General features: G+C 42.4%; 1 protein-coding gene across 1 annotated transcript in view; it reads left to right on the forward strand.

Annotated features, from left to right (window-relative positions):
• Positions 1-19,920, forward strand: part of MYO10 (myosin X) — a 593,993-nt gene that overhangs the window by 529,203 nt on the left and 44,870 nt on the right. The window contains exons 31-34 of the mRNA XM_086965266.1: positions 2,595-2,737; positions 4,755-4,949; positions 13,491-13,648; positions 16,183-16,306. Coding sequence (XP_086821392.1) covers positions 2,595-2,737; positions 4,755-4,949; positions 13,491-13,648; positions 16,183-16,306 — 620 coding nt within the window. The remainder of the gene's footprint in view (positions 1-2,594; positions 2,738-4,754; positions 4,950-13,490; positions 13,649-16,182; positions 16,307-19,920) is intronic.

A 19,920-nucleotide genomic window follows, 5' to 3' on the forward strand; every position in this document is an offset into this window, starting at 1 on the left:
TTTTAAGTATGCACCTCTTAAAAAATAAATAAAAATATTGCTTGTTATGTATTTCCATTTGTAGACCTAGAATAGTAATGGTGCATTGTATGTAGCTTTAAAAAATAAAAATGTAGACTGCTCAATGTATTTCCGTGAATAGATGCAGGTTGCCTCTTTCTGTCAAATAATATCCCTTGTTCAACTTACTATAGTGGCGCGGCATACTATGAAGCAGAGGAGGACTGGCTGTCAGAGCCTTGCTCTTTCCTCTCTTGCCAACAGGGCTACTCCAGAATAGGACCACGAAAACCATAATTTGTGAAACATGGCCATTTGACTCGCAGCCCGGTCAGTGGAGGGGCTCCGCTTTCTGATCCGTAGAGGCTGATGCGCAGTCACTTTCTTGAAGAGGAAATGGGGAATAAAAACTTTACTTTTGCAGTGATGTCGATGAACCTGGCTTGATGTCACACTGCTGCATTGTGCTGATTTTCTAAGTAAAAACATGCATAGTGAGGAGCACTAATACGGGTTTGAGATGGTGGAAGAGCTGCTTATCTCTTATGGAGATAGATTATCTGGGGGGAGGAAGGGCTCCTAATGGGAAGTGTAGACGGGGAGAAATTGAGAAAAAAAAGCTGAGCAGGGAGGGTTTTATTGCGGCTATCTGTTTGCCAGAGGGGAGGAGAAATGCAGGCCTGAGGCAGAGCACACGCTGAGAAGCTTGTGGGAGGGGGGCTGGGCTGCCTTTGATCTGGTAATGCGAGGCAGGCAGGCAGGGGGCTGGTGGCATTGTGCACGCGCTTTTTAGGGCTTGCGCTTGCGCAATGACCTAAAAAGCACATGCACTTGAAGAAATCGCCAGTGGTGGATCAACACTGGATAAGCCGTAATAGAGCTTCGCCAGCAGGCGAGCCCTAAAAATGAACTTTTGTTTTCAGCATGATGAATGATCTTGCAACAATAGTGAAATACTGCAACTGGTATTTTTTTGCTTTCCAAAAATCATTCCTGAGGCTGTGGTTATGTTGTGTTTACTTTGAAGCTAGGAATGTCAGTAGGAGAACTATTGAAATGCTGCCTTCACCAGTCACGGTTTTGTTTAATTTTTTGTTCAGAAAATTTCATGATCAAAGAGTAGCCAAAGCCATCAGAGAGGTTAAAACATATAGTAAAACATTAAAAAAAGATAAAATGGCCATATCAGCTGGGAAACAGCGAAGCAGATAGTGTTATAAAGGTGCTTCAATCAAACTAACTATTACATAATAGGGGGATGCCCAATACTCTCTGCAACTCTTCGGCTAACAAACTATCCACAATAAAATAGGTGAGTGCAGAAACAGTTTCTTAATGATATTTATTAGATCAAAGACCAAAAAAATTGTTTGATCAGCCTACTAATTTCATTCTGGCCAAATACATTAAATTAAAAACGAATGCAACCTTATATTTTCTGAAGCCAATTTTAGGCATTGTTTATTTCAGCTCCCGTTTTACAAACCTTTTCAATGGCATTTTGTCCGATACAAAAACATTTATACCCGTCAAAAAAAATGGACAAACATATAATTTTGACAAAAAACAAAATGGAGGTCATTCTAGGCCTCTCCCAAGCGTTTTGATATTCTTTTTCACAAGAGTCTAATCCACTGAAAATATTCTCAGATCCCTGGTAATAATCTTATTTTTTGGAGTGCGATTCCTCATGTACAATAATTAATTCGGAATGTTCATTTTTGGATTTTCTTTTCCCATAAGAAGGATTGTCAATGCGTTTCAGCCTTTGGTGCATTTAAGGCCTCAACAGGACCAGTGGTAAAGGGGGAGACCAATCAATTTGCAATGCTCCCTAGTTACTCGAATCCTAATGTGAAAAGAACCTCACTTCCTGGTCATTGTGATTCAGTGAGACAGACACACGCTTGCTTTGGCAATGCGTTTTCCGTCTCTGCTGGAAAAACAATGTTCAGGGCTCTATTTAGTTGGAGATTAAAGCTTTCGATAAATGGCCGTAGTACCAATTCCCCATCAAGCAAGGAGGGGGAACCTAGTGTCAGTGCTCTCACAAAGTGAACGTCTCCATGAGTGAGAAAAATCAAAAACACTAACTGCTGGTTGCCGAGTCAGCCACCAGATGTCCTATTTCCCCCATTTCCTGACGAGAATTTCCAAAATGTTGTATAGAATAAGCTATGATAACACAGACTAGTTACCCAGATTAGAGATTGAGACAAGAAGTAAACATGTTTTCGTACATCGCCTGATCTCCGTGTGATTCAGTTGAATCAGGTGTCAAATGGGTGTTCCAAGCTGTGGTTAATCTTGGAAGTTTGAACGGTCTGACACATATGTTTGTGGACAGTAAAACACTCCTACCATTCCCCTTCCCAATCTGAAACGGGTTCGATTTTAAATCCAGCTCACTGCTGGCATAAATACAATTCCTAGGATGTTAAGGTAAATGAAAGAACCCCAGGTTTGAGGGTGTTATAGGAGCTGATTGCCCTCCATGGGGGCTAGAGGCACTACAATGCTTTCAACAGCACGTGTTTGTAGATAAGGTCAGTCTGATGCACATATGACTCCTTTTGTTTTCATCTTCCACGTAGACCTAATTCATTTGTGATCATCACTGCCAACCGGGTCCTTCACTGCAACGCAGACACGCCAGAGGAGATGCACCACTGGATCACCCTGCTGCAGAGGTCCAAGGGTGACACCAAAGTGGAAGGGCAGGAGTTTATTGTCAGAGGTAAGCAATATCTAATCACTAATGCTCCATCTGGTTTTTATATAATATTAGGTAGTAACCTGGATTTCATATTATAAAACTGCTGAACAATATAAAGAAATTGTTGTAATTTTGCCCATACATGAGCTTTAGTTGATATGTTGCGGTGATTGCCACTAGGAGAAAAGAACTCTACTTTTCTTACCCAATGCCTTACTCTGAGAATGTGACAGTCTGTTTCCCTCGCTATTGCTAGGATGTATGGCTGTCACTTGTCTGTGCTCAGACATGTTTTTTGAACAGTATGAGTCTGAAAAACAAACATTACTTTCGTCCATCAGATTTGTTGCAACTTAAATATCTTTATTAATCCTTGCGCGGGGCCTCATTTTGTTGCTGGATAGTTAATTGCTTTATACACATCCTCAAAGTCAAGCTTTTTGAAAGTCCACTTCATTGAAACATTTTTTTTGGTGCCACATAAATAATGCATTCTTTTTATAACTGAAAACATAACAGAAAAAAAGAGACCATTTCCTGTGGATTTGGAACTTCTGTCTGTTTGGCCAAGTTAGAGCATGGTTTGTCTGTTACCTTTTTTAGAAGCAGCAAGCACAGAGAACCCTTGGTGTCCCAAAAATATATATTTTAAAACCTTGCTTTATTTTAAGTTTTTTTTACTGAAAACATCAAAGTTCCTCACCTCACGATTTAGGGAAACACGGTGCTCATATCTATAGATACTTGGATATGTAAAACAAATTACAGCATTTGATTAATTTGTGTCTACCAATCAGAGCATTTTAGTTATCACAGTCTACATCATTAACTCATAATCCAGCAGGTCTATGTTGTTTTAAAGATTCTGTCTGCACACCCATCACACACTCCAGCATCACATATCCTCCAAATTAACCAACAACTTGTGCAGGAGAAAAAATACACAAATTCTAACAGCTTGCCCCATCCTCTTTTCTGAATGTCTGAGCATAAGAAAAGTATATATCCAGTAAGATATTCTGAAATACTTCAAAAAATTATAAAAATGAGAAATTTTGATACAGCCTTTATTTATTGATGTTGGCATTGAGCTTCTGAATTGAAAAGGGGGACTGACTCATCAATCTCAAATTTCCCCTTCAGTGTTTAAGTTGCAAAAGTATTCTTTTATTTCAAAAGTACAGTTTGTAAAAACATATCTACCCAAGCACACAATGCTGAATTAAAAAAGGAAGTGGTCTAAATCATCAAGTCTACCCTACAGTAGTGCCTGGAGGCCTGCTGGTTTATAGATCTCTAGATATGGCTAGTAACAATGTTCTAAGAGCTATAGATAAAAAGTATTTGTATTTCCAGAGTCCTCATAATATCCTGACATTTGTATGTGCATCTGAGAACCATAACTTTAGTTAAGCTTTAGTTGTTAATGTAATGGTTCCTGCCTCTTAAAAGTGGTCCGACAAGCATTGTTAGTCTTTCTATCAAATTTGCATGGCTGATTTTCGATGTATGTTATTTGAGTTGAAAGTGATGTCCTGGTATTTTGAGTAGGCGCGGAATTCCATGCAGAATTGTTGCTACATGGAAAATCTTTTACCACACCCTGAGTTTTCCCAGGTCAAAATTATGTGACCATTCTAATTTTTTGCTGCTTGAAATGAGAGTTATGGTAATTCAATGATCACATCTAATTGCAGCTCATTTTAATTCTAGCCAATCAGATTTCTACATGCAAATGTCACCACGTATTACCTGTCAATTTGTGCTTGTGGCAAAATTGCAGAGGTGCAGTATTACCACACATTTCCCAATTCCGGAATCAAACTCGGGTAGTGTCTGCATTAAAACCTATTTTTCCACGCAACTTTCAATGAGTGTCAGAGTGTAAGAACCACATTCGGCAGACGTTCTGTAAGCAAATATCTTGAGAAGGACTACTCTACATTCTTATGCATAGCTTGGTTATAGTCAACCTTGTGATAGAGCTGTTTCTGTTTTCTACCACTGACACCGCAAGTGGTTTTCTTTGTTATTGAAGGATGGCTGCACAAGGAGGTGAAGAACAGCCCCCGGATGACCTCGCTGAAGATGAAGAAGCGCTGGTTTGTCCTAACCCACAACTCCTTGGACTACTACAAGAGTTCAGAGAAGAGCTCCCTCAAGCTGGGTACCCTGGTCCTCAATAGCCTGTGCTCGGTGGTACCTCCTGATGAAAAGATCTTCAAAGAGACTGGTATGATGACACAGCCTCTGGTGTTTATTATGCATACCTTCTAACATCTCTTTTAATGTGCTTGCGATTATTTACTAAAGCATGCATCTTAGCCAGAATGTATGCACAAGTTGAAACAGAGATGTGTAAACTGCAGGGGACCCTTGAGTGCTCTAGAATCAACCATGCATCGCAAAAGCTGTTTACGGAGGCTCATTTCAAGTATATGTCTGATACTTGTCTCTGAGCCCCATCCACCAATGCTCTGAGGTAATTTGAGGAGATAATGTGGCTGAGTTGCTAGCTTACTTAGGGTGACGATATCTAATGACAATCATGAGCTTTTTTAAATTACATGGTTGTGCGTTTGAGCATGTGAAAGAACATGTGTGTTGTGCTCTTAGGGGCGATTTCCTACTTCTCTAGACCAGCCACTAGATAAACCAAATAATAGCAATCACTTATGCACGTGCTGATTGTTGGTGGTAAGCTTGTGTTTTGTTCGTAGTTCATAAAATGTCACAGGTCATGTTGTATTGTGGGTGTGAACCCAGATATGTGCATAGAAAAAATACAGTGGAAAGCTATGAGCCTGCTGAAAATATCTATTTTGCTTGCCTAGTTTTACTGCAAGTCAGAGGAGACAAACATGTTGTAAGTATGTGAATTCATAAATGACAAAATACATCCAACCCACAAGAAGGCAACCACTTGGTCAAAGAAGGGTTTCTTATGTACAAGACTATTTGAATTGGACATGTGGTAAAACGCACTCACTACACATAGGAGCGTCTGAAAAGAATACAGCAGGGACTAGTAGTAATAAAAAAAGGATGAAACTGCAAGCTAAACAAAACCAGCTGTGTTGAAAATAGATTGGCATATTTGCAGAGAGATTTGGCCTAACAGTCCTCCCCTATGGTCAATATCTAAGTTTTGGTTTTAGATATGTACGTACGTGTTTGCATGCATTAGCATATATGCATTGAATACCTAACTGATATGCAAATAGAAGGATATGGAAGAATTGATCTAATATGTTACATAAGGAGAATGCAGTAGCGATGTTTGGCACTGATGGGTGTCCCTAACCTAATCCAAAGTGGTCTGCGGGGCTTTAGCTGTTGTCAGGGGTGGACAAGGTGCTACATGAAAAAGTGAGTTTCTATTTCTTATTTTAAATGCAGGGGTGCTTTGCATACCTGGGGCCGTATTACATACAGTGCGCTGGGGGCCCAGCTGGCGTTTATGCCCGTTTAGCGGGCCCCCACGGCACTTTGGTATTACAGAAGGGGCCGCAGATGCCTGTTACCCCTTCTGTATTACCAATAGCGCTGGCGCACATAAAGCGCCAGTGGTATTTTCACAGGGCGTTCCCTTATTTGCATGTGGGCATGCCCCATGCAAATGAGGGAATCACTTTGCCTCTGCGTTGCTTGGTATTACTGACATGGCAGCGGAGCCAAAGAAGCCCCCTGGAGGTGCACTGACAGTGCACCACTTAAAAGGTGGCACACTCTCAGTGCGCCTCCTGTGAGCAGCCTTCCTATGAACCCCCCAAGACAACCACTTGCAGGTGGGCGCAGTCATTAACTGCACCCGCCTGCAAGTGAATCTCTATTCCCCTTTAAAAGTGCTGGTGGGTAGCCGCCTACATGTTAAGACACGGAGCGGCTCTAACACAGCCGCTCCATATTTTACGCAAATACGCAGGCCCCAGGGTAGCACGGGTTCGCGCCTGCCCTGGGGGCAGTGCATTTTCCTTTATTGCGCTGGGTGCACCATTTCAAAGATAGCCAAAGTTGCTCCTTTAGAGGGAGGGTGATGCCATATTTCATTAGCCCTTAGATGAGGAGGGCTGGCAGGCAAGACACTGAGACCAGTACAGAATCAGGATACCAAACAGGAGGAAGTTGGGTTGAAATTCTAAGACAGAAAGAACAGTTCTGATGGAAAGATCAACCCTTGCCCTAAATGTGTACCTCTTCCCTAGGCTTTTTGAGGATTTAGGACCAGTTGTACTATTGTTGTAGTCGCAAAAAGCTGTCGCTAATTGCGCAAATCGACCTGAGTAATATTAGGTCAATTTGAAAAATACAAAATTGTAATGAGTACCGAATTGTAGTTTGGAAGGGACGCCCACAACACGCCCCTTCCAAACTGCAGTTCGGTATCTATTTATCGATCAATATTAGGAGTTGGTAGAACTTTACAATCACCTAAATGGGCTTATTGCACACAAAATAAGTTTTGAGTGGTCACAAACACTCTGAGTTCTGTAAATCAAAGTGTTTGCAACCGTTAAAAAGTTTAGTGCATGTTGCCCTTAGTCCTTTCACATTTTAGATGTGTGCTTTAGTTCCACTCTGCTGCTTGCCTATGTATGCATGACAACATATTTTCTTCACAGTTTTACTACTGAATTATGGGATCTTTAGTTTAGAGAACTGAAGATTGTTTGTAAATTTCATAACAGGAAGAGGATGAGGGATAATTCAGTATGCTTTGTCCTCCACTAATAACATTGCAAAATCAGCATGCAGTCTACATAACTAAAAGTAAAAGATGCAAACTGGAGTATGGGTTGGAGCTATTTTTACTAGAAAGAAACTTGAGGACCACATACTTATTTTCCTTCTAGTTGCAATAGAGTAGACTCTTTCTTAGGGCCCCAATAGCCAATGTATATTAACACCATGCGGAGATACCCAGTTGAAATTGTCAATTCCTGCCAGTATCTCCCTAGAGTTAATGTGAATCATAGGTTAAACTCACTGGAATTGAGAATAACCTACTGGATCCAGGATTATCAAGACCATTTGCAAAGGATTTGACTATTTGTGCAGCGTGAATCTTTCTGGATTCACTATGCTGTGCATTATTCCGCGGTCCAGTGGTTGGATCCGAAATCGTAGTCTTTTCTCTTTTTTTTTTTGTAGCCCAGGTGGGCGTCGACGTCCCACCCTTTGGTGTACTTCATGGGGCATCAGAATGCTTCCTGCGGAAGCTCCCACCTTTGGGCGCCATCTTCAGATTCTTTTTTCCTCTGTTGGGTCTGGATCGTCACCGAGAGGTTCCAGAGTTTTTAAAGGAAAGAAGAGAAAAGACCGATTCTACACGAAAAAGTTTGGAGAAGACATCGAGAAAGAAGATCACTGAGCCGGGATGACGAAGAAGGAGGAGAACTTCGACGTCCGACGTAGAATGCGCACACAGGGAGCCCCCTGAGTGCAGGAATGGAAAAAACACCCTTTAAATTCTGCCGTAACTGCCAGCGCAAATACGCGCAGAATGACCAGCACCCTGTTGGCAACCTCTGCCTACCGGTCGACCACGAGAGCAAGGATTGCAACGCCTGTTCCGTCTTCACCCCTAAGACTCTCAGGGTTAGAGAGAGACAGAGAAGAGCCAACTACAACATGCAAGGCAAAGGCCAACCTCCATCGCCTCGGGACCTGGGCCTCTCCAGCGACAAAGAGGACAACATCGCCGAGTGACCAGATGACTACACGGTCGTAGAGACCGATAAGGAAACATCAAAAGTGGTAGGAGACACGTCGATCCCTAAACCCTCGATTGACTCTCAAAAGCCTGAGTCAGACTCTCGAAAAACAGAGTCTAAGTCCAGGAAAGGAGCACTGGCGCTGAACATCTCAATGGCCGCAGCTGTATCCAGGGACAAACAGCCCAGTGGATCCTTAGAAAAGGACTCCCAGATGGCGAAAACAGGCGAAAAGTCAAGGTCGTCGAAGCACGTCCCCGAAAAGGACGGCTCGACTCCGTATGAAAAGGACTCGAAGGCTACTTCGACGTCGACGACTACTTCAAAGAGATCGGCCGAAACACTCGACGCCGAACAGGTCGCTGAAATGGAAAGAAAAAAAAGAAAGCTCAAGGCTGAAATGGATAACATCCTGCAAAGGAAAAGAGAGTTTGACGAAAATATGAAAAGGTTCACGATTCCGTCAAAACGATCGTCGAAATTGAAGAAGTTCGAGTTGGAGTTCGACGCTGAAGGGCCGCCGAAAACTCCAGAGCCTTAGGAACCCCAAGAGGAAGAGGGCCTATACTACGACGAGGAAGGCGAGGAAGACCAGCGGACGAGTTTCAGCTCCGCATCCTCGATGGCACAGGACCAGGATTGGCAGGACCTCAACGCCGAAAGCCCAGAAGAGGCCGTGGAATCGTACCCTTCAAGGCCTTCGCCGCAAGATGACATTGGGGTCTACAACATGGTCGTCAAGTACAGGGCAAAGGCTTATGGAGTCAAACTGGAGGAAGAAAAACCAAAGGCCTACTTCCTCTTAGAGACCCTGCTCCCCACTCAAACAAGGAGTCAATTCCTCCTGATGCTACAAAGTGTCCTGGACCTGGGTAGGGAGGCATTCAAAGTCCCACCGACCTGCAGGTCTGTCACACCTAGGACAGAGAAGAAATACAAACACTCCTCTAAAGATCCCCCCTACATCCAGGGATCCGTCACAGCAGACCCCATTATTGCGGCAACAGCTAGGAAGAGGGCAAACGTTCCAACAACCTCAGGCCCACCACCAGTCAAAGATAGCAGGAGGACGGACCTCACTGGAAGGAAGATAGAGAGGAATGCAGCAGTACACTGGCGCATAGCAAACTCTATTGCCCTACTGAACAGACACTCATACCAACACTGGGACGAGGTCGGACAGCTGCTCAAAACCTCCCTGAGCAATACCAATAAAGAGCGGCACAACTGGAGGTGGAAGGCAAGAATATAGCAAATTCATGCTTAAAATCAGCCTTGGATGGGGCTGACACATCCAGCAGGCTCATGATGATCAGGGTCACAGAAAGAAGGCAGGCCTGGCTGAGGATCTCAGGCTTCAAGCCAGAAGTACAAAACAACATTCTAAGCACCCATTCAATGGAGAAACCCTGTTCGGGGCACCGGTGGATGAGAAACTCACCCAGCTCAAAAGAAAATGAGACTGCAAGGGCCATGGGGGCCTTGCAATTCAGAAGAATGAGAAGGTGTACCCCGGCACGGAGACCAAATGGAAGAGGGGGAAACCAGCTGGGAACATTACATCAGACATTCCAGCAGACCTACCAGAGCGACAATCAAGCTTAGCAGGGCCTGCAAAAACAAACCTGGCAGTACCAGCCTCGTGGTCAGTCCTTTCGCCGTAGGATGAGGGCAAACAAGAAGAGGGGGCCAGCAACCCACCTCAATGTGACTCCGTCAATCCAATTGTGCCCAACCACTTGACACCTCTAAGGGTGGGGCACAACAAGGTCAACCAAAGGGGGTTACACGGACTAAGCATCAACGAACATGTAAAACCAGTAGGAGGTAGGCTAAAACATTTCTTCCAGGAATGGAAGAAAATAACTACAGACAAATGGATACTCAACCTCATACAGTTCGGATACTGAATAGAACTGGAAAAGAAGCCACCAAACAGAAAAGCAAAAAGAAAGGCGCACTCAGCAAAAGAACTAGCGCTACTCCTAGAGGAAACACAAGAACTCCTCCAAAAGGAGGCCATTGAACCAGTAGCATTCAGAGAAAGGAACAAGGGAGTGTACTCAAACTATTTCCTAGTACCAAAAGTGGACGAAACGCTAAGACCCATCCTGGATCTAAGGTTCCTAAACCAATACATAAAGACACAAAAATTCAAAATGACGTCCCTACAAAAGGCCATTCCTCAGATAAGGGACGGAGACTTTATATCTAACATGGACCTCAAAGATGCCTACCTACACATTCCCATGAACAGGCAGCACAAACATCTACTAAGATTTGCTATCAACAAAGCGCACTACCAGTTCACAGCCCTAGCCTTTGGACTAAAATCTGCACCCAGAGTCTTCACCAAATGTCTTGCTGCAGTGGCAACGCACCTAGGGAGGGAAGGGATTCACGTATACCCTTACCTCGACAACTGGCTAATAAAAGCAAGTTCCCACAGGACATGCAAGAATCACGCACGGCAAGTCACAAAAACGCTAACAGACCTGGGATTCTCCATACACTGGGGGAAATCCTCAATGGAACCAGAGCAAGTGAAGATCTTCCTAGGCGCACAGATCAACACCGTACGGAGCAAGGTGTTCCCCAGCGACAAGAGAACACTTCCTCTGCTAAAGGAGACATGCCACTACCAGAAGGGGCGAGCTCTGACAGTGAGGACAGCGAGCAAGATCATGGGGATGATGGCGTCCTGCATACACCTGGTCCCCAATATACGGCTCCACATGAGACCATTCCATGAATGGCTGCAACAACAATGGTCACAAGCTACAGGAAGTTGGGAAGATCTAGTGGTTGTGACGAACGCAGTGCATGATGCGATAACGTGGTGGGTCAAGGAGAGCATAAAAAAAGGGAAGCCTTTAACACCACCAACCCCAACGGTGACCATCACCACAGACGCATCCCAGATGGGATGGGGAGCACACATGAACAAGCTCAAGGTGAGGGGTCTGTGAACTCCAGCAGATGCGATCAGACACATCAACTACCTGGAACTAAAGACCGTGCTCCTCGCCCTGAAGGCCTTCCAGAAACAACTGTACAACCAGAGAGTGTTAATACAAACAGACAACACAACCACGATGTTCTACATCAACTAACAGGGAGGAACACAATCAGTCACACTATCCAACCTAGTGCAGTAAATATGGAGATGGGCCATCCCACTCAAAAAAGACCTACTAGCCATTCACCTACCAGGAAAGGACAATGTGGAAGCAGACAGGCTCAGCTCATTCATAAGGCCTCACTACAAATGCTCACAATGAAGACAGCCTTTCTGGTGGCAATCACCTCACTGCGCAGGGTAAGCGAGCTACAAGCGCTGACGCTACAAGAACCCTACATCCAAATACACAATGACAGGGTGGTAATGAGAACGGACCCACACTTTATGCCAAAGGTGGTGTCAAGGTTTCACATGAACCAAACAATACAAATAAGGAGCTTCTTTCAGAAACCATCCACAAGCACGGAGAGGGCATTGCACACTCTAGACGCTAGAAGGGCAGTAATGCATTACATGGAAAGAACGAAGGAGCACAGGAAAACAAAGCAGCTCTTTGTGTCCTTCGCAACCAGTTTCCTGGGAAGACCAGTAACAAAGGACACCATCGCACGATGGATTACACACACTATACAATTCTGCCACAAACAGGCAGGGCAAGAGCTAACAGAGGGGGCACAAGCCCACTCTACCTGGAAAAAGGGAGCAACAATAGCCTTCCTGGCTAACACACCCATTCAAGACATATGCCTGGCGGCAACATGGGCTTCAGTGCACACGTTCACTAAGCACTACTGCGTGGATATACAAATGAACAAGGAAGCACAAGTAGGACAGAAAGTGCTTCAACATATATTCAACAACCAACGCTCATCTTATACCCAGCTGCCACAAACATAACAAACTGCTACAAAGTCTATGCACAGCATAGTGGATCCAGAAAGATTGACGCTGCAAATCGAATAGTTGCTTACCTGTCGGTGTAGTTTTGCAGCTTGAAGATCTTTCTGGATTCACTAGCGAACCCACCCACCTCCACCAGAAAGAAGAGGCAGGAGAAGGTGGAAATACAAGAACAATATACAAACAGACACCTTAAGAGACAAGGTGGAAATTCATTTACTTAAGGAAGAACTTGAAAACATTCAAAAAGGATTAACGAACATGACACAAAAACAAGAAGAAAAGAATCCGAAGATGGCGCCTAAAGGTGGGAGTTCCGCAGGAAGCATGCCCACGTCACAGGAAGTACACCAAATGGTAGGGCGTCAACGCCCACCTGGGCTACAAAAAAAAAGAAGACAAGACTACGATTCCGGACCCAACCACTGGGCCGCGGAATAATGCACAGCATAGTGAATCCAGAAAGATCTTCAAGCTGCAAAACTACACCGACAGGTAAGAAACTATTCATTCTGGGAATATAATACTCTAATTTAACACCAGTTCCTAGCAGGTGGTAACTGGGCATGTGGCTCTCAGTGGGTTGCTGTGCTAGGGCCATGGGGCATGGAAGGTTGTGGGTTAAGGGACAGGGAATGTTTCTGCAGTATTCAGGGGAGCATTGCATGTACCCTCAACTTCTTAATGTCCGGATGAGGTTGTTACCGTCCTGAACCATTGCTCACTACTGTTCCCCATGTCCTTATTGTTTTACTGTATGTATCCACACTCTGTGATACCAGGTGGAAAAACACAAGGCCCCTAGAACTCGACTACAGCAGTGTCGCCCCTCCTCCCAACTGTGGGGTGGATACGGTTTCATCTGCTCGTAAGGGTACTCCAGTTCTGCTAACCTCTGAAAAAGGATTTTCATTGCTTTGGTTATAAAATGCCTAATGGTACAACTATGGATAAAAGTCTGTTGTTGTTTTAATATCATGCCATTTTCAATTGGAGTAGTGCCATTACACTTTATAGAGTGGTTGTAGAACTTCTCTGTTATGTGTATGATAAGCAGATGTAAATAATTGTGTGTATCTTTCTAGGACAGTAGTGATTATGGCATGAGTTGTTAACTTTTGATTTTTACCTGCTTAAGGCAACTGGAATGTCACAGTATATGGTCGAAAGCACTGCTACCGCCTTTACACAAAACTGCTCAACGAGGCCACGAGGTGGTCAAGTGCCATCCAGAATGTGATTGATACCAAGGCACCAATCGATACACCAACACAGCAACTCATCCAAGACATTAAGGTAGGAGATGTGAATGAGGGTAGGCCAGCATTACAATAAGGGGCAGCCCTTGGTTTGATCAAACAGTGCATACCCACTGTAGGGCAAGGTTAGATGGCCTGTCATATTAAAATAATTTGTTCTAGAGCAAATTTTAAGCTGTTGACCATGCTCACAGGAATATATGACTGTTTTTTTTAAATATAATTCTGGACACTTATGTATCACATTATAAATGAAAGTGCATATAATCATCTCTGAAACTTGAAGCAAATGTCATCTAATGGGCAAGCAGAGGTTTCTGTCACTGGGGCTGGAAGCACGAATTGCCACACAACTTAAAAACTGATGTAATCTCTCCACAAAGAAAGAAGACATTCGTAACAGTTATCATAGATTCCTGTTCAACTTTCCTGTTTTCTTCTTCTTTCCTGTCATCTCTACAAAACAATATAACACAAAATGCAATACTCCCTCAGTTCTCCTTTCCTCCTGCCTGCAAACAAGTGTTGTACAGCAAGTCCCATTTGGGATATTTTTGCAGATTATGACCTGTGCAGCATGTTTCTCCTTCATCATTGCCACAAAACAATAAAGAACATTTCTTTTTCTGGCCATGACTCGGGCAAGACATAAAAAATAAAAAAATATTGGTGACCAACCCAGCCATAGCACGAGAAGACTTTACATTTAACTCTGGCTTTACCGCTTTGCTAAAATATACTGGTTGTGAACTATGTATTAAAAGTCTGGCTAGGTTCTACAATATAGTGTTATTTTATGGTTAGAATAGTCCCTGAATCTTAGCATTAGAACCCCTCACACTACAGTTGGGGTTCTATGAGAAAGATGGAAACTATGGCACCAGAAGACATATCTTTTATTAATCCTGCCCTCCCCTTGTGACAAATTGCGTGCTATTGGTCAATCACATTTTGAACATAATTTTCTGCTCCTTTTTTTACAGACACATGAAGCACTTACATTATTTAAATACACTGAGAATATGTAATAATAAGAAATGGCTGTGACCAAATAATCATTTGATTTTACGAATTGGGGGGAGGAAACCCAGTCTCACAGCTCACTCAGAAATAATGTGGTGTAGTGAAAATGTTATGGACCTTGAAACAATGAGTCCTGCACTGTGGTGTAGGTACTCTTGCTTCTCCAAATTGTTTTCTCATGGTCAAATCATGTCCTTCCTGTGCCTCTGCCCCCTTCATTGTCATTATGTGATAGAAGTGGGCGAGTCCCTGTAGGAGCGAGCCAAGCTCAAGCCAGATACATGGGTCTGGTTCAGCTATAAGTTCACTTGGATCCTCATGCCCAAAACAATTTGAGTCTTCATGTTGCTTTGTCCAGCCATGACGCTCTTACTTCATGCGACCCCAATGCTCTTACTTCTTGCGCCAAGAATTAAAGACAGATTACAAACTTTTGATGTAAAATGAGAGAGAGAAATAGATATCCATCTAGTTGCTGAATTGCACAATATGAAACCAGAAAACTTGTAATCAGTGCCAGCTTTCCCACTTGACCAAAATATATGATCCCAGGCAATTATTTTATTCCATCCTGTCACCTTTTTTCATTATCATAAATGAGAGCACCTTGGAATATACGAGTTCAGGATGTGTGCTGTACAAAAACGTCTCATTGTGTTTGATTTAATAGACCCAGAGAGAGTGCACATGACAACTGACTTGCCTTGTTGTTTACTGATGGCATTGTCATCAGAAATGAGGAAGGGACACAAATGTTTCTAAGTTCATATTTGAAAACTGTCACTTCTAATGGCACTCAATGCAGTCATATAATTTGACGTGTTTAGGTAAAATAGTTCTATGTGTTAAAGAAATGCAAGAGAGTATCATATTTTTGCTTGTTTGGTGCACAAAGTCTTTAAACATGAAGGTGTTCCTAAAGATGCGTGGTGTAGGGCATCTTCTGTGTTTTTATTCTTTACTTCAGAGAACATGCAAATGCGCTTGCCCATTCAACATCTTTTTTTATTGTTTGTGTTCATTCAAGTAAACAGCTGCCTAGCGCTGCTGCTCACCAGGGGACAGTACAGTAATTATCACTGTACTAGCTAGAGATTTTAGTTTTATCCTGCCACAAAATTCAATTTGTGCACACTTTTGATACAAGCTGCTCTGGTCTCCTTATTTCCACCAATAAACTAATTTGCAATTCTTCCTAATGTGGGGTGGGCCCGCTAACATACGGATCACAGCATCCACATGCAATTACTCCTAGACTTAACACAGGTAAGGGATGCACAAAATGTTTTGCTTCAATAAATGAAAGAGTGGGTCATAATCAATAGATTGGCAAATGTGTCAGGACTTACAATATAGAGTCTTTGCCATTGCAGGTCATGATCCATGCTAATTCATAAATTTTTTCTTGATACAGTTTTTCTTGCACAGCTTAGACGTCATCCTTATCTTATAGTTAGTAGGGCCGGCTACATGAAAATATGGAGGCATTTGTTTGCATCCATCCTCACAGTCCCACTGTAATCTCATTATTGCTCGTGTATTTTGTAGGAGAACTGCTTGAATGCTGAAGTGGTCGACCAGATCTATAAGAGAAATCCAATACTACGCCACACCCATCACCCACTGCACTCGCCTCTTCTACCACTACCATATGGTGACATCAACCTGAATTGTGAGTATGTGAACTCTAGAAGTGCCTCTTTTTAGAGAAATTGCCTCAGTAGCACTTAATGAACAGTTTGACATTAAATGCTTAAAAAGTGGTAATCCCACACGCCCCCAAAAAATTCAAATATTCAAAAGTTTGACAAAGTGAATTCAAAAACAGAAAAAATGGGAAGGGTGATAAATAAAAACATTTTAGGGTGATATTGAGGAAGGAAGGGAAGCGGAAAAGTGAGGGGTACACGTCATTTCCCCAAACTCTCTTCAGAAAAAAAGAGAATAAAAATAACAATAAGCACTCAACAGAATATGGCCTATAGGGTTTACCCCTATAAGGAAAAAATGGGATTAAAAAAAGAGAAAGGAACCGGCAGAGGAGGGGGAACAATTAAAAGTTATAATAAAAGAAGGAAAGATAAAACTTGAGAAGTAAAAACTAAAAGTGACAAAGGAATACACAATTTGAAATTATGAGATTCCTTCTTTTTCAAAAGGGCAGGACAAGGTATTTTCATCAGTACGTGAACTATAAAGTATGTCAGTTCAAGATCATTAAATTTGCTTCATAGTGTGATATGGTAATTTGAAGAAAAAGTGACAATTAGTATGATTTGCTTGTTGTTATCAGACAATGGCCGAACCACTTAGAACTCAAATACTGGAATATTCAGTTGAGAAAATGTTCAGATGTGTGAAGTATCTTAGAAATGCTCATGTGCACATGGAACGTTTGCTTAAAGAATTCCAGAATTCATTTGATCACAAAATGATTGGACCATTACATAGCTGACTAACCTTATGTAGTCAATGTTCTTATTTTGGGCTTTTTATATTACTTATCTATTTGTAATTGGTGGTATTAATGATGTAATTGTGAGGGGTGATTGCACTCTGGAATATCACATACAAGAATATTGTGGACAAAAAATTTACAGGTGAAGTAAATATAGATGTTCGAGGATGTTCATATCTATTTACATCTTGCAGGGTATCATGGTTTTTTGCATCACCTGATCTTTAATTCCACTTTAGCCCCCATTCAAAACGGGCCTGCTTCGAAAGTTGCAAATCTGCTCCCGTAGGATTACTGCACAGGGAGTAGAAGATTTTCTTTGAAACCAAGGAGAGAGGCTCGTAAAGTCCGAAAGAGACAGAGCACCAATAACAATGTAGTTAAAAAGATTTTCCCCTTTGGACTCGAGAACAAACCTCTAGATCAGATGCACATACACCACATTCATATACTTGGAACATCTCCAAAAGGGGTATATCACTGACATTGCAGATCTTTTATTTGTTACAAAAACAGAATATGTTAAAAAAAATATATATATTTTTTTCAATAACGTCATTACATTTCAATATTAAAAATGGGTACCAAAATTACCACAGCATAAAAAGTACAATTACAATTCATAATTATCAAGAGACATAATATCAATAGCAGCAATGGACAGCAATAAATCAACACCACACGGAAGGAGAAAAAGGATGAAGCAGCCACAGTCCGCCTTATGAAAAGGGACCGAGTATCTGCCTAGTCGGCTCACGACCTATAAAATAGTGAATAGAGTCCTAAATGTTTCGGGGGATATATAATAATTTTCCCTTTACAGATCAATTATCTTAATGGTAAGCCACATCAAAACATAAAAGAGTGTGAGACAAACTATAGTAAATCCTCACCTTGTAGACTAGTTGTCAGATCCTACAAGAAGTGTCACTTCAAACGAAATTGACCTCTTTAAATTTACTGGACGGTCTGCATAAAAAATAAATATACATATATAATAGTTATAGTTAGGACCTAGTTTCCATAGGAAATTCACAACATTCTATTTGGAATAACTATGGCGCCAGTGGACGAATCTTCGCGAATTTCTCCAAGAAAATGGCCTGCTCGGTTCCGCTCCTTCCCTGAAAGTTTGGGGGTGATTTCGTCAAGCGGGGGCCTAGAAAAAAGGGGGGTCCTAAAACGTGTTTTCCCCATGCAATTTTACATAGGGACCTTTAGCCAAGGCTATAGCCCGAACGGCTGAACGGAATTACACGAAATTTGGCAGAGAGGTAGAGTTCTGAGTTCAGCACGCGTACTGAAATCTGTTCAATTACGAGCGCGAGCTGCATGCTGATTGGCTGTGAACTGTCTGTCAACACTCTAAACCAGGAAGTGTTGGCGGCCATCTTGTGCCTCGCTAGAACCTAGTCACAAGAAAACAGTAAAACAAAGTTGAGAAATAAGGGAAGGGGGTAGGCTAGAGACATTCTGACCCTCTAGGCTTGCTCAGGGGGTGGGTCATGGATATTTAGGGTCTATTTTTTTAATTTTATTTTTTAAAGAAAAATCGCGGCGTACGTGTATGGAAATACGTACAATTACGAGCAGGAGCTGCATGCTGATTGGCTGTCAATACTCCAAACCAGGAAGTGTTGGCCGCCATGTTGTTTGTCGGGATAGGAGAGTCACAAGAAAACAGTAAAACAAAGTTGAGAAATGAAGAAACGGGGCAGGGTGGAAAGATTCTGAGGCTATAGTCTTGGTCAGGGGGTGGTACATGGATCTTTAGGCTCAATTTTTATTTTTTTTTAAATAAAAAATTGCAGGGTACTCATGCAGTACTTGTACGTGGTGGAAAAGGTGTAAAAAAAGTAGAAGTCAGTTTTATTCTTTAGGTCCCGGGGGGAAAATTACGGGGGCAATTTTTCTGCATAATGGGGGCATGTAAGGTGCCCGAGCACTGGGGAATGGCACTCCTCTGGTTTTATTTTGAAGTATGCGGGGGGGGGGTTACGGTCCTACTCCCCGCAGTCTCTGTGAGCGGCACCCCTCGGGTCTTTTTTTATAAAAAATATGTTTTGAGCTCTCTCTCTCTCTCTCTCTCTCTGCATACACGTCGCGGGGAACGCCACATTTCTGGGGCAGTGATATGTAAAATGACCTTCCAGCTCCGGGTCTCTGCATTGTCTGGAGTTTTTCATTAATGTTGGGAGGGTGGGCTTGATAATACGTCCTTGTAAATTCCCATAGAAGCCTATGTTCTGGTGTTAACATGGGCTTCTATGGGAAATAACAAGGCCGTATTATGAAGCTCATTATCGCCGTTTTATCGGCAGTTTCCTGCCAATAAAATGGCGATAATTTTAACACTGGTCCTTGATAATATGCACCTAAGTTTACTGGTAAAAAAAAAGAGCAATGAGTCATATTATCCACAAAAGGCGATACATTATCGTCGTTTTTATCGGCTGGAAATTGCTGATAAAGCGGCGATAATGGGCTTGATAATATACCCTTGTGAATAACCATAGAAGCCCAGGTTAATACCAGAACCTGGGCTGCTATGGTAAGTTACAAGGGCCTATTATCAAGCCTATTATCGCTGCTTTATCGACAGTTTCCTGTCGATACAAGCGGCGATAATGTATCGCCTTTTGTTGATAAAAGGCTCTTTCATTTCTATGATAGTATGTAAAGCTTTCCTTTTTTTTGGTGTAGCAGTTGTACTCTCTTCGAATGCTCAGCGTCGTTTCGAAGCCCACGTTTTCTTTTTCTTCAAGTTCAACAAGCAAACCTTTATTTGTATCAGTTAGTAAATCTGTCGCTTTCTTTTCCCGGTTCAT

The sequence above is a fragment of the Lissotriton vulgaris genome, chromosome 4_1 (assembly GCF_964263255.1).
Source record: "Lissotriton vulgaris chromosome 4_1, aLisVul1.2, whole genome shotgun sequence".
NCBI classification, from domain to species: domain Eukaryota; kingdom Metazoa; phylum Chordata; class Amphibia; order Caudata; family Salamandridae; genus Lissotriton; species Lissotriton vulgaris.